We start from the raw sequence: 12,863 nt of genomic DNA on the forward strand, positions 1-12,863 counted from the left end.
AGGCTCATGCAGGTAGGCAAGAGGAACTACGTTCAACACATATTCTTTATTTGATTGAATGAACCCACTGTGAACTGTGCTCTCCAAATTGCTCTCAATGTATGGGGTATAGCTTGAGAAAAATTCCCACTGCAGACACTAAAATGCAAAAGTTTTGGTTAAAACTGCACCTCAAGAGTATGTTGGGAGTATTTTTCAATTCAGATATTAAATTGGGCTATGGTCAGCTCTCTTAAACAAACAGATTTGTCTGCTGCATGTACTTACTCTATAATAGAGGTTATCTATCAGAAGGTATTTAATTTGCAGCATCCCAAAGTTGAACTCATATATGAATGTAAAATCTCACTTTACAACATAAAAGTATTTGATACACAGGTAGTACAGCCCAAATAATGACCAAACCACATATTTCTCAAACTATACCCCATACATGAGCACAATTAGAGTTCTCTCTATCTATGGTATTGCATGCAAATTTATAAAACCAGCACATTAAATATATAGTCTTGAATTCCCAGATACCATTTGAATATCAACAACTTCATCTAGCCCTGTTCTCACAAATGATAAAGATTAGCTATTTATCAATGATATTACCCACCAGAGGAACCAGATGACATTGTTAGTGGCAATACAAAAAATACCTATTTCTGGAATTACACAAAATGAAGGTGAATAAACATAATTCCATTCACAACAAAATACATAATATGTAATTATTAGCAACTTTGAAAAATGGAGCAAACTACAATGATTTCAGGATTAGGGCAAACAGAAACCATGAAAATGTTAAATTTGGCAGGCTTGTGCAGTAACTGATCTACAACTGCCTAACCGATCAGGAGGCTCTGAGCATCTATCTGAACTTTAAACAGGAGCCGGGGGGGGGGGGGGGGGGGGGGGGGGGGGGGGGGGGGGGGGGGGGGGAAGAATATCATAATTCAAAACTATTACCAAAATATTATTTAAATTGGATAGCATTAAAGCATGTATTGAAAATCAATAATGGCTGATCATGTAAGACACCAAAATATTAAGTATGGAACTGCAACCTTCAGTGCAAATTTATTGTTACATATCGGAGTCAGAATCATGCAAGGCCAAGAGGGGAAATTCCAGTTTGTGCCGTTATCATGATTTTATTGATCTTGTACTTTTTGCTGGTACAGCTAATAGTCAGAAAGTACAACTGAAGTAAGCATGCATTGTTGCAGCGCTGGTGATAAATGGGATGAAAAACAAATTCAGACGCTGTTGATGCGCCAATCAGACTGCTTTGCCCTTCAGCTCTTTGCAGTGTAACAGCAGATCAGTGGCACGTTTTTCCATTAAATTTTAAACTTCTTTATATACTAATTTTAGGTCAAGAATGTTCTCTCAGTGAGAATTCTATCCAAAGTATTGTCCTAGACTGTCATGACTGATAGTTGTAATCATAAGATTGTGCATCAGGGACAATTCAAGCCACATCTGGGTTTCGATAATAATTGTTGTGCTGAGAGCTTTGTTACCAAGAACAGCTGCACATCTGCTAAATAACAGTGACATGGATACAAGACAATAGTTCTGATAGAACCTGTGAGAGAATCCTCTGTGCATTTGGGAGTAGTCTTACTGGATTATTCATTACATTTTCTATTGGTTGCTTAATGAATACGACGATGTTGACCAAATGCAAGTTGCCATTGTTTGAATCATCAGGATCGTAATTGCACTGGGAATTAGCCACCAATTGCTCAAGAGCCCAAAACCTCCTCATTCTTAATCTCAAACTGCCCTTGCATATTAATATTCTCCACACTGATCTCACTGTCCACCATGTCTCTCTCCTGGGTGAAAACAGATACAAAGTACTGGATTAGTACCTCGCCTACATCCCCTAACTCCAAGCACAAATTTCTTTCTCCATCCTCGAGTGGTCATCTATTCTCCCTGGTTTCCCTCTTGTTTTTGAAAAAAAAGGTTTAAAAAGCTTTGGGATTTTCTTTAATTCGACTTGCCCAAGCCATTTTGTGACACCTTTTGGAAATTCAAGTCGCCCACTTTTCTTCAAGTTCCTAATTTCTTTGTATATCTCACAGGCCCCATCTGATTTTATCCTCTTAAACCTTACATGTGCTTTATTTCTCTTTTTGACAAAATTCACAACCTTTATGGTCATCTAAGGCAGTGGCTCCCAACCTTTTTTAGTTCATGGCCCCCTTGGGCTCTTTAATTTTTCTGTGGCCCTCCCTGACATTATTAATGGAAAAAAGGTGGCCCCCTTCATTGAAACTGTGGCCCCCTAAATCCCCAAATGTTTCTGTGGCCCCCCTGAAATTTGCCATATGGCCCCAGGTTGGGAATCACTGATCTAAGGTTTCCTTACCTTGCTATCCTTATCCCTCCTTCTTACTGAAACATGGCAATCCTGAACTTTGATCAACAGACCTTAAAATAACTCCCATGTGTCAGATGTGGACTTATCCAATAACAATTGCTCCCAGTGTATCCTCTGAGCTCCTGCCTAACAACGTCACCATTTTCCTTACTCCAATTTAGTATCTTCCAACAAGGTCCTGCCTTATCCCTATTCAAAACAATCTTAAAACACACAGAACTGTAATAATTATCCTAAAAATGCTCTTCCGCTGAAACACCAATCATCTGGCCAGACTCAATTCCCAACACAAGGTCCAGTACGTTTCCTTCTCGGGTTGGGCTGCCCACACATTCTTTCAGGAAACCTTGTGGATAAACCTAACAAATTCTGCCTTTGGCACTGAGCAAGTCCCAGTTGGTGAAGTAAAAGTTACCCACAAAGACCAACTTTTGTTCATGATGATGATCTCAGTTAAATCTCCCAAAAAAACTCTCCTCTCCACGTTGAATAGGCTGATCTTCTCCAGACCTCCTATATCTCTCTTTACTGAATCATATAAAACCATGGAAGCCAAAGCCTAAATTGACATCATCTAGAGTACATAAAATGGTGGCAAGCATTGTTGTATATTCCACAATATCTCGGGAGAGGACTTTCAGGATCAGTTTTCTGATGATATGTATTAATATAATCAGTCACCAACGTTCTGGACTAACTGCCCCATATCATATTTTCATTTACAGTGCCCCTCGTAATGTTTGGGACAAAGACCCATCATTTATTTATTTGCTTCTGTAGTCCACAATTTAAGATTTGTAATAGAAAAAAGTCACATGTGGTTAAAGTGCACATTGTCAGATTTTAATAAAGGCCATTTTTATACATTTTGGTTTCACTATGTAGGTACAGCAGTGTTTATAAATGGTGTGTCCCCCCCCCCCCCCCCCCCAGTCATGTTTAGTATTTTGTTGCTTATCCTTTGCATGCAATGACTGCTTGAAGTCTGCGATTCAAGGACATCACCAGTTGCTGGGTGTTTTCTCTGGTGATGCTCTGCCAGGCCTGTATTGCAGCCATTGTTAGCTTATGCTTGTTTTTGGGGCTAGTCCCCTTCAGTTTTCTCTTCAGCGTATAAAAAGCATGCTCAATTGGGTTCAGATCGGGTGATTGACTTGGCCACTCAAGAATTAACCATATTTTAGCTTTGAAAAACTCCTTTGTTGCTTTAGCAGTATGTTTGGAATCATTGTCTTGCTGTAGAATGAACTGCTGACCAATGAGTTTTGAGACAAATGTTTGAACTTGAGCAGATAGGATGTGTCTATACACTTCAGAATTCATTATGCTACTACCATCAACAGTTGTATCATCAATGAAGATAAGTGAGCCAGTATCTTCAACAGCCATACATGCCCAGGCCATAACACCCCCACCACTGTGTTTCACAGATGAGGTGATATGCTTTGGATCTTGGGCAGTTATTTCTCTCCTCCATACTTTGCTCTTGCCATCACTCTGATATGTTAATCTTCGTCTCATCTGTCCACAAGGCCTTTTTCCAGAACTGTGGTTGCTCTTTTAAGTGCTTCTTGGCAAACTGTAACCTGGCCATCCTATTTTTGCAGCTAACCAGTGGTTTGCATCTTGCAGTGTTGCCTCTGTATTTCTGTTCATGAAGTCTTCTGCGGACAGTGGTCATTGACAAATCCACACCTGACTTGTGATCTGTTGGACAGGTGTTTGGGGATTTTTCTTTATTATAGAGATAATTCTTCTGTCATCAGCTGTGGAGGTCTTCCTTGGCCTGCCAGCCGCTTTGCGACTAGTAAGCTCACCAGTGCTCTCATCCTTCTTAATGATGTTCCAAACAGTTGATTTTGGTAAGCCCAAGGTTTGAATGATGTCTCTAACATTTTTATTCTTGTTTCTTAGTCCCATAATGGTTTATTTGACTTTCATTGGCACAACTTTGGTCCTCATGTTGATGAACAGCAAAAAAAGTTTCCAAAGGTGATGGAAAGACTGGAGGAAAGACTAGGTGCTGAGAGCTCTCTTATACCTGCATTAAGGAGGTATTTAAACACACCTGAGCAATTACAAACACCTGTGAAGCCATGTGTCCCAAACATTATGGTGCCCTGAAATGGGGGGGGGGACTACGTATAAACACAGCAGTAATTTCTACATGGTGAAACGAAAATGTATAGAAAATACCCTTTAATAAAATCTTACTATGTGCACTTTAACCACATGCAATTTTTTTTCTATTATAAATCTCAAATTGTGCAAATAAATAAATGATTGGTCTTTGTTCCAAACATTATGGAGGGCACTGTACAACAAGGCTAGCTGCTGCTGGTGAATAGAATTATAAACCAGTGGAATCTCTGTGGCTGTGATCTAAACAGAGAGCTGTCATCCAAGGCCACCAAGACCTTCCAGAAATAAAAACAAAAAATACTGGAAAAACTCAGCAGAGTAGACTTCATCCGAGGACAGAAGCAGAACCAACATTTCAGTTTGATGACTTTACATTACAGCGAGGAAAAGTGAGAAAATAAACATGTTTAAGTTGCAGAGAAATAGAAGTGGAGAAGCAATGAGAATATCTGTGGTCATGTAATTTACAAACCATCATGTCTAACATTCAACCTTTCTTAGTCTCCACTACATTCTTTTTTCTTTCCACCTGTGACCTTCTCTCTATACTAAAGCACATTTGACTTCTTATTATTCCTTGACATGTGGAAGCATTGGTGACGTTAAATGTAAACTGCCGTTATCACCAGTTTCTTGCTGATCTGCTGAATATTCCCAACATTTTATTTTTATTTCAGATTTCCAGCATCTACTTTTAGATTATTGTTCCTGATACTGTAGTACTTTGGACCAGCACAAAACCTCTGGAAGCAGAGGGAAGTTATACACAGTCCAGGTTATACTCTAGCCCATATCTACCTTCAATCTGCATGTCCAAATATTATTCACAAGATTAGTTAATTGTGAGAGTTTGTGTGCAAATCCGCGGTCATGATCATGTGACATCAATTATACCTCAACAATTGTTTTAATTGGTTCTAAAGTGCCAAGGTTCAGCACAAGGTTGTGAAAGGGGCTGTATAAAATCAGGACCTCCTATTTACTGCAACTTTAAGATGTGTTAGAAATAGCATTTCTAATTGCAAAAATGCTGTGGGCTGAGTGAACAATGTTTTAAACAGCATCATTAGGAATACGGTCTGCCTGTTAAACAGTGTTATTGAGTTTACTGGTGCAACAATGCACCATTTCCACTTGAACATATGCTAAGTCATTGCTTCAATATCATGCAATTGCTGGCACTTAGCTATGCAGCTGCAGTCTCAGCAGACAGCTTTAAAGGGCTTTATACAGGACAAGCAAAAATATTCCAACTATCTAAAAGCGCTGCTCCTCGAGAACTGACGCTAAAATGATGGTGGAGTAGAGGAAAACAAACATGATCTCAAGTTTTCAGAGGAACTTTGACAGGAGACCATTACTTTCAGAAAGGCCAGAGACCATCCAAGGTTACAGGCAGGTGCCCTGGTTGAAGGCTGCCAGGGAAAGACGTGCAAGAAATGTATGAGTGCAATCTATGAGTGCCTGCACCTTGCAGGAGGCTGCAAAGCTGGCAAATCTCCATGCCCGGCCTGAAGGAAATGTTGGTGAAGTCTTATCTCCTTCATCGACCTCCCGAATGCAACAATGTGCAGAAAACTGTTCAATGCATCATAGATCAATGGCAGCAGCCTGCAATAATCCTCAGGCAAGTAAACCGAGAGTGATGGATGCTCCAACTTCAAATGGGAGCGGAGCTTTGGTATAAGTGCAAGTCTATACTTGAGGTCACATATCTCATTGGAGCCTTGTATTATTGATATGTGGCCAGCACAGAACTAGCTCCTCCGAGAAGTGTAGACGGAAGTATAGGAACTGTAAACACGGAGTGGAAATGGTCTTGGGTGATGAGTGCTTCTATTCTTTCTCTTATACACTCCCAACGGTTACTTGTAATGTCTCTGAACCTTATGTTCCAATGATATCATTCAGCAAGAGTGGTAGGTTCAGAAAATAATTTACAGGAAGTCTGTTTTCATTGCAGAAATGTTATTGAAGTTGCAGAGTAATCACTGAAGCCAATGTCTGGTCGCTGATTTTCAGATCATACGTTGAAAATTGTGCTAAAATCTGAACATTGGGCATGGCACAAAATTCTAGTTTGAAACCAGAATTCCATTTCTAGAATTATTGCAAATCCCATCAAAACACCTGGGGTTGAATATCCCAAGTGGTGCAAAGATCGATAAAGGAATGCTTTGAAAACAAATTTATAGCTCTTACAGCATTACCCATATCACATTGTTTATGTCAACTTGGAAAGGGAAATAATCTGTCACCTTCCAATTTGATGTGATGCTTGCTGTGATAACTGTGAAGAATTGCCAACCGTAACATCAACAAGAATATCGCTAAATATATAGTGTATATTGTTAATCTTGTTGTTACGGTTAAGTCTAGAACTCTATTGCAGGAGTAAATGTGTAGCAACCAACCCAATAGGTATATATCCCTCACCACATCCACACTAAAGGCCATTAAAGACCAGTTGAGTTTTTACACTTTTTTTTGCAACTGCCATGATAGAATTTGAATGCAGAATGTCCGCTAATGTTTAGTATCTGAATCAATAAGTTACTTAACCAGAATCAATATAATGACACATAACATCGTATGAACTACATCATGATGAAGCTGAATATATGAGCACACGTGCAAATGTCACACAGACAGACAAAAAGGTAAATACCTTGATTAATAAACTTTTGTTTATGCAAGCAAGTTATTTCAGCATAATACCTAACCATAAAGAAAGATGGGAGTTGAAGGGAGGTGGGGAAAGGAGAGAAAAGGCAGAGTAGAAGAGATAGAAAATCATTTTTAAAAATTGCTTTGCATTCTGATGAATTGTTATCATTCCATCGTCTGCTATTTCCAACAATACTTCTTTCTCTCAATTTACTCAAGTTATCTGAAGCTAAGTCGCAAGCATTGGAAAACAAAATCTTTAATATTATTTTACATAAAAAGGACTGCCTGTCAATATAAATTAATTCAAATTTCACCTTTTGACAAAGCTACTTCCAGTGGGTATCATTCCTAGGTTAAAATTATATTTTTAAGTACAAACCATATATTTAAGTTCTGTTGTGTAAACAGAAACAGATGAAACAAGATATTCCATTGTTGAATTAAGTAATCTGCCTGGTTGCCTTATTATCATTGAACACAGTAGGAATAAAGGTAAATGTTACCTGTTGGTGTGGGAGATAATGTTACACTGGTACAAGCTGGTTGCAGCTCTGGAACATGCAGGGTGGACACACTTGTTCCCATTTCAACATGCACATTGGGGCTAGTAACATGTGTTGAATTCACCTGGGGATCAACATCACTGACCTAAAACAGAAATAGGTGCAAAAGACCTGTTATTATGAAATGAATGGTATATCAGTTACTGGTAGCCTAAAGGGCCTGTCCCACTTTCACAACCTAATTCACGACCTCTGCCGAGTTTGACCTTGATTCATACTCGCAGCATGGTCGTCATGAGGTCGTAGGTAGGTCGTAGCAGGCCGTGATGCTAGTCGTAGGTACTCGTGGCATCAAGTAGGTCGGGGCGTTTTTCTAGCCTGATGAAAAATGTCCACGAGTAAAAAAGGTTGTGAATTAGGTCGTGAAAGTGGGACAGGCCCTTAAGCAATATATAAATATCAATGATAATCACTTTTTTACACTGGCAAACTGCAAAAATAATTATGATTTCAATATTTCAATGTAAGCAACAATCAATGTACAAAATAATAGTTGTTCTCTGGTAATAAAAAGATCCTAAAAATGCATGATCCACAGGACACTCATCAAGTAGGTTTTAACAGGGAGTGATTATACTTGCCTCGCAATTACTTTGAAATAGTGTACCTCCTTACCTTTCGATCAACATGGTTTTATACCCATTACTATATGTTTTATTCAATTGCTTTTTCAGTCTGTGTTTTCCTACATTTTGGGTCTTTGCCTTTGATTTAGGTTTCTTTCATTAAAGACCTGATGGTTACTTACAAGCCTAGGACTGGTAGGCAGGAGACTCCCTTTTTTCAGGAGCTCAGATAGCAGTGGAGAGGGTGGAGGCGTGGCCTTCTGCCCCAATAACCTTTTCTGGGGCGAATCCTCCAAAACAGGAGTCAGAGGAGTTTCAAGATTAGTGGAGGTTACAGCAGGCCCAGGAGTCTCAGGGGCTGAGATTACTGGAATAGTCGGAGCACTTCCAATGTTCATCGACACCAACTGTACAAGGGAAAAGACAAACTCTTATATACCCTTCTAAGTAAGCACAAGCCTACACATAAACCTTTAAGACAGGACCAGCACACGACAGTTTTAATAGTCATTAAATTAAAAGGGCACCTAGTTTGGAAGCTCATACGATGCAGAGGTTTCCTCATTAGCATCGAATCACGGAATGATGTCGAAAAACAAAGAATTGTGGCTGCTGAAACCTGAAATAAAAACAGAAAATGCTGGCAATCTCAGTAAGCCAGATAGCATCTGTAGAAACCAAGTTACCATTTCAAGTCAAAGACCCTTTGCCTGACCTGAAACATTAACACCGTTTCTCTTTCCACAGATGCTCTCGGACCTCCCGCATGTTTTCAGCATTTTATGTTTTTACCATGAATGATAAAGTATTCTTTAGGGCCTAAATAAAAGGTAGTACACTTTCTAATAGCAAAACACTTAAAATTGGAGATACGCAAAAAGTTGTTTAGAAAATAGAAATTCTGGAGAGAATATAGGATGTTAAATATATTGAGGTTTAAGGCTAAAGAGAGACTTAAAAAAAGTGAGAATCTTATAAAATCGCTGGACTGGATGCACCTGAAAGCAGTGTACATCAGCAAGTGAAGGGGGACAAGAAATGAGCACGGCTGGATCCGAGTTACATATAAACAAGAAGCAGCGGGTAACCGCTCAAGTCTGCTCAGCCATTTAATAAGATGATGGCTGATCAGAGGACAGCTTAGTTAGAATAAAGAACTCATACATTTGAACAGCTCAAGTTTCCACAAGCAGCTAGAACAGTGTAAAAACTATAAATCTGAAATAAAAACAAAAAATTGTGAAAATACTCTTGACACTATCTGTTGAGAAAATAATATTATGTTTCAGATTGTCTGATAAAGGGTCATCAATGTGAAATATTAATTTTGTTTTTCTTTTTTCATAGATGCTGCCTCTTTACTAGAGTATTTACAACATTTTTATATCTTGAATTAGATCCTGCTGACTAGTCCTTCATGTGCATCACTATGGCCTGCATTCCCCACAATACCTATACTGGCCAAATGCAAATGGCCAATGTCATCCCTGGGCAGAGGTGCCATTGTAAAATTCCCCAACCAGCTTTGACAGTGGTAAGGCTAAGTAGGTGAGGAAGCAGCAGTCAGGGGAGTTGGGGCCACTTGTTTGCTGACTATGAAAGCTGTAAGTGATTGTGAAATATTTTATATGTCCCAATCATTCCGACATACAAAAAGACGGAATTAAAAAATGTAAAAGTAATAATTTAAAAGGTAATTTAAAATAAACATACAAAATTAACAACATTCAACAACAATTTAAACTAGTAAAAGCTAATACATTTTTTCCTTTACTTCTAATTCCTTTGCTTTGCAACCCTCACTGAAAACTATGGAGCCACAAGTCATTTGCCAGATCCAAAATGTGGAATGCAGCATCTATCAGTAAGTCCTCCCCAGATTTCCAGATTTGGTAGGGCCTGCAGATAACTCTGAGACTTATTGCTGTCTTGGTCTAAACTATTCAGCAACCATCAGCAAGATCGAGGTCTCCATAATTGTCTTAATTTTTATTTCTACCGTCAATTCTGATGGCGGATTCATTTTGTATCTGTTTTTCAGGTTAGACAAGTTCTCTCCTGAAACCATAATTGAATTTTCAGCTGTTATATGAAATTATGTAGTCAGTCTGTTTGTCCACCATTCTCCTGGCCATTCCATCCCCACCTACTAAAATACCATAGGGACCACTGCATTGCCTGCTGCTCTTGATCAATGTATTTATTCTATACCCACCATCAGGTTCACATTTAAAACTGCCAATATAGCACCACTCAACATATCCATCTCCAGTTTAACTAGCCTTTACCTATTCAACTCTAGCTTTTCCTCTTCAAGATCCTCAAACACTTTACTGGTTGCACATATCTCCCAAAATGTACTTAGTTTTCTTGACAGGACCTTACTTTTCTATTTACAAACATTGAGAATGGTATATATGGACAAAACCAAGGAAAAAAAAAATTTTTACAATCACATAATTATGAAGCAGAGCATTTAGCCCATTATTCCTTTGCCAACATTGAGAGTTGTCAACAAGTCTTATAAATTTATCTTTCAAGTATTTACTCAATACATATTGAATATGCAACTGCATGAATAATCAAAGCAGCAATCACTTTAATTTTAACAAAATGTCGCTGTCAAGAAACTACCAGGATTAACAGCCTGCAACCTACTCCAACCCTCGTATGTAGACCACTCAATTTTTCTTAATTGACCATAAAATACATTTTGCGATGCAGTAAACTGAAGAGAGCATCACAAAGGGGAGACAGTCTCATACATACACCAGTATGGCTGTCCTCACTGGGCTGATGTGCATCTGGCACAGAATAGTCTACTCCAGGAGAACTCGATTCCATTGGAGACCGGGTGGTCAGATTAGTCGGTCTCTTTGGGGTATTTTTTGCTGCTTGACGGGCTGTAACATACAAAATTTTATTATTTTTAAAAAGCATATTCACAAGAAAATTATTTTTTCAAGAAAATAAAATCAGCTACATTATCATTTGACTATGTTTCAGTTGCCACGTGTTTGCACATGTTGAAAATACAAGTCTATCCATATGATGTCTTTCATCTTCACATTTAAACTCTTCAGTCTTAGAATGAGCATGGATATGAATGACATTACCACCAGAAAAAAACCTTCAACTTTCAGTATCAATTCAAATAAGGATATGTAATGATTATTGAACTTCAAGCTTTTATAAGCCACAAAGTGTCAATTGTTAATTGCACCAACAAGCTGAGCTGTCCAAAGATGATGATCTTTGGTTTTATCCATGTTCTCTGGCACCTCTTTTAGCACAAATTTATCCCAATAGCCATAACATGTCCAAATTTGTGGTTGCACATTGAATATCTGTCCTACAATCTATGCACCTGGCACAGTGACCCTCAACATTGAAAAGTTTATTAAGTTTAGTTGCCAATTAGAATGAAACTGGGGAAAGATATCACAAAGATGTCAAAACAAATCTTTTAAAAAATGCACACAAATGCTAATAATTTTTGTATTTCCAAGATTTGAGCTGAATACGTTTGATTTTTACTCGGGTCAGCTCTGATCCTTATCCTGAAATGAATCGAATTTTAAAAAATTGTATTACATCTGCTAGAGCATGAGTTTCAGGAATATGTGTGTCTATCCAACATTACCTTAACCCTGATAACTGTCACATGTACCCAATTCCCCACCTCAGTTTAGGGACCTGCTTTAACAAAAGTATCCAATTAATTCTGCATTCTGATATTCTGCTAATGATTCAATCTTCCCATTTGACAGAAGCAATAAGGAAGAATAACTTCCAGATAATACTGTATCTGTTTTATATCTAACCAAATTGATTTTTCTAAATCACTATATTTAATCTGGAAGCCAGTCTGTTTCACTTCAGTTTATTGTCACGAGTACAATGAAAAGCTTTTGTTGCGTGCAAAGCGTAAAGACAATACATAATTACAATCGAGCCATTCACAGTGTACAGATACTTGATAAGGGAATATAGACACAAAATGCTGGTGTAACTCAGTGGGACAGGCAGCATCTCTGAAGAGAAGGAATGAGTCGACACAAAATGCTGGAGTAACGCAGCGGGACAGGCCATTCCTTCTCTCCAGAGGTGCTGCCTGTCCATCTGAGTTACTCCAGCATTTTGTGTCTATCTTCAGTTTCAACCAGCATCTGAAGTACCTTCCTTCACGTGATAAGGGAATAACATTTAGTGCAAGGTAAAGCCAATAAAGTTAGATCAAAGATAGTCTGAGGGTCATAATGTCATACAGTGTAGAAATCATGTCCTTCAGCCATTATCAAGTCAAGATCTATATCAATGCGATTTACCAGCATCTGGTCTGCAACGTTCTATGCACTGGGAAATCAGATTCTTATTATGACAGCATTAACTCCACCACCCACTGGGGCAGTACACTCCGGATTCTAACTACCCGCCAGGTGACAAGGTTCTTGCTCAGGTCCCCTCTAAACATCTTACTCTCAACCTAGGCCCTCTAGCTCCTATTTATGCCCATCAAATTTTGTATTTCTCTGTAAG

At 38.6% G+C, this 12,863-nt stretch overlaps 1 protein-coding gene across 4 annotated transcripts in view; it reads right to left on the minus strand.

The window, feature by feature from the left end:
- The window catches only part of LOC129707052 (bromodomain-containing protein 8-like), a 57,365-nt gene that overhangs the window by 28,217 nt on the left and 16,285 nt on the right, over nt 1-12,863 (minus strand). For 3 of the 4 annotated variants that reach the window (XM_055651805.1, XM_055651807.1, XM_055651806.1), the window contains exons 8-10: nt 11,094-11,227; nt 8,507-8,731; nt 7,699-7,843 (exon numbers count right to left, since the gene is read on the minus strand). In XM_055651805.1, coding sequence (XP_055507780.1) covers nt 7,699-7,843; nt 8,507-8,731; nt 11,094-11,227 — 504 coding nt within the window. The remainder of the gene's footprint in view (nt 1-7,698; nt 7,844-8,506; nt 8,732-11,093; nt 11,228-12,863) is intronic. The other variant, XM_055651808.1, reaches the window with a different exon arrangement.

Source organism: Leucoraja erinacea, chromosome 20, assembly GCF_028641065.1.
Source record: "Leucoraja erinacea ecotype New England chromosome 20, Leri_hhj_1, whole genome shotgun sequence".
In the NCBI taxonomy this organism is placed as follows: Eukaryota; Metazoa; Chordata; class Chondrichthyes; order Rajiformes; family Rajidae; genus Leucoraja; species Leucoraja erinaceus.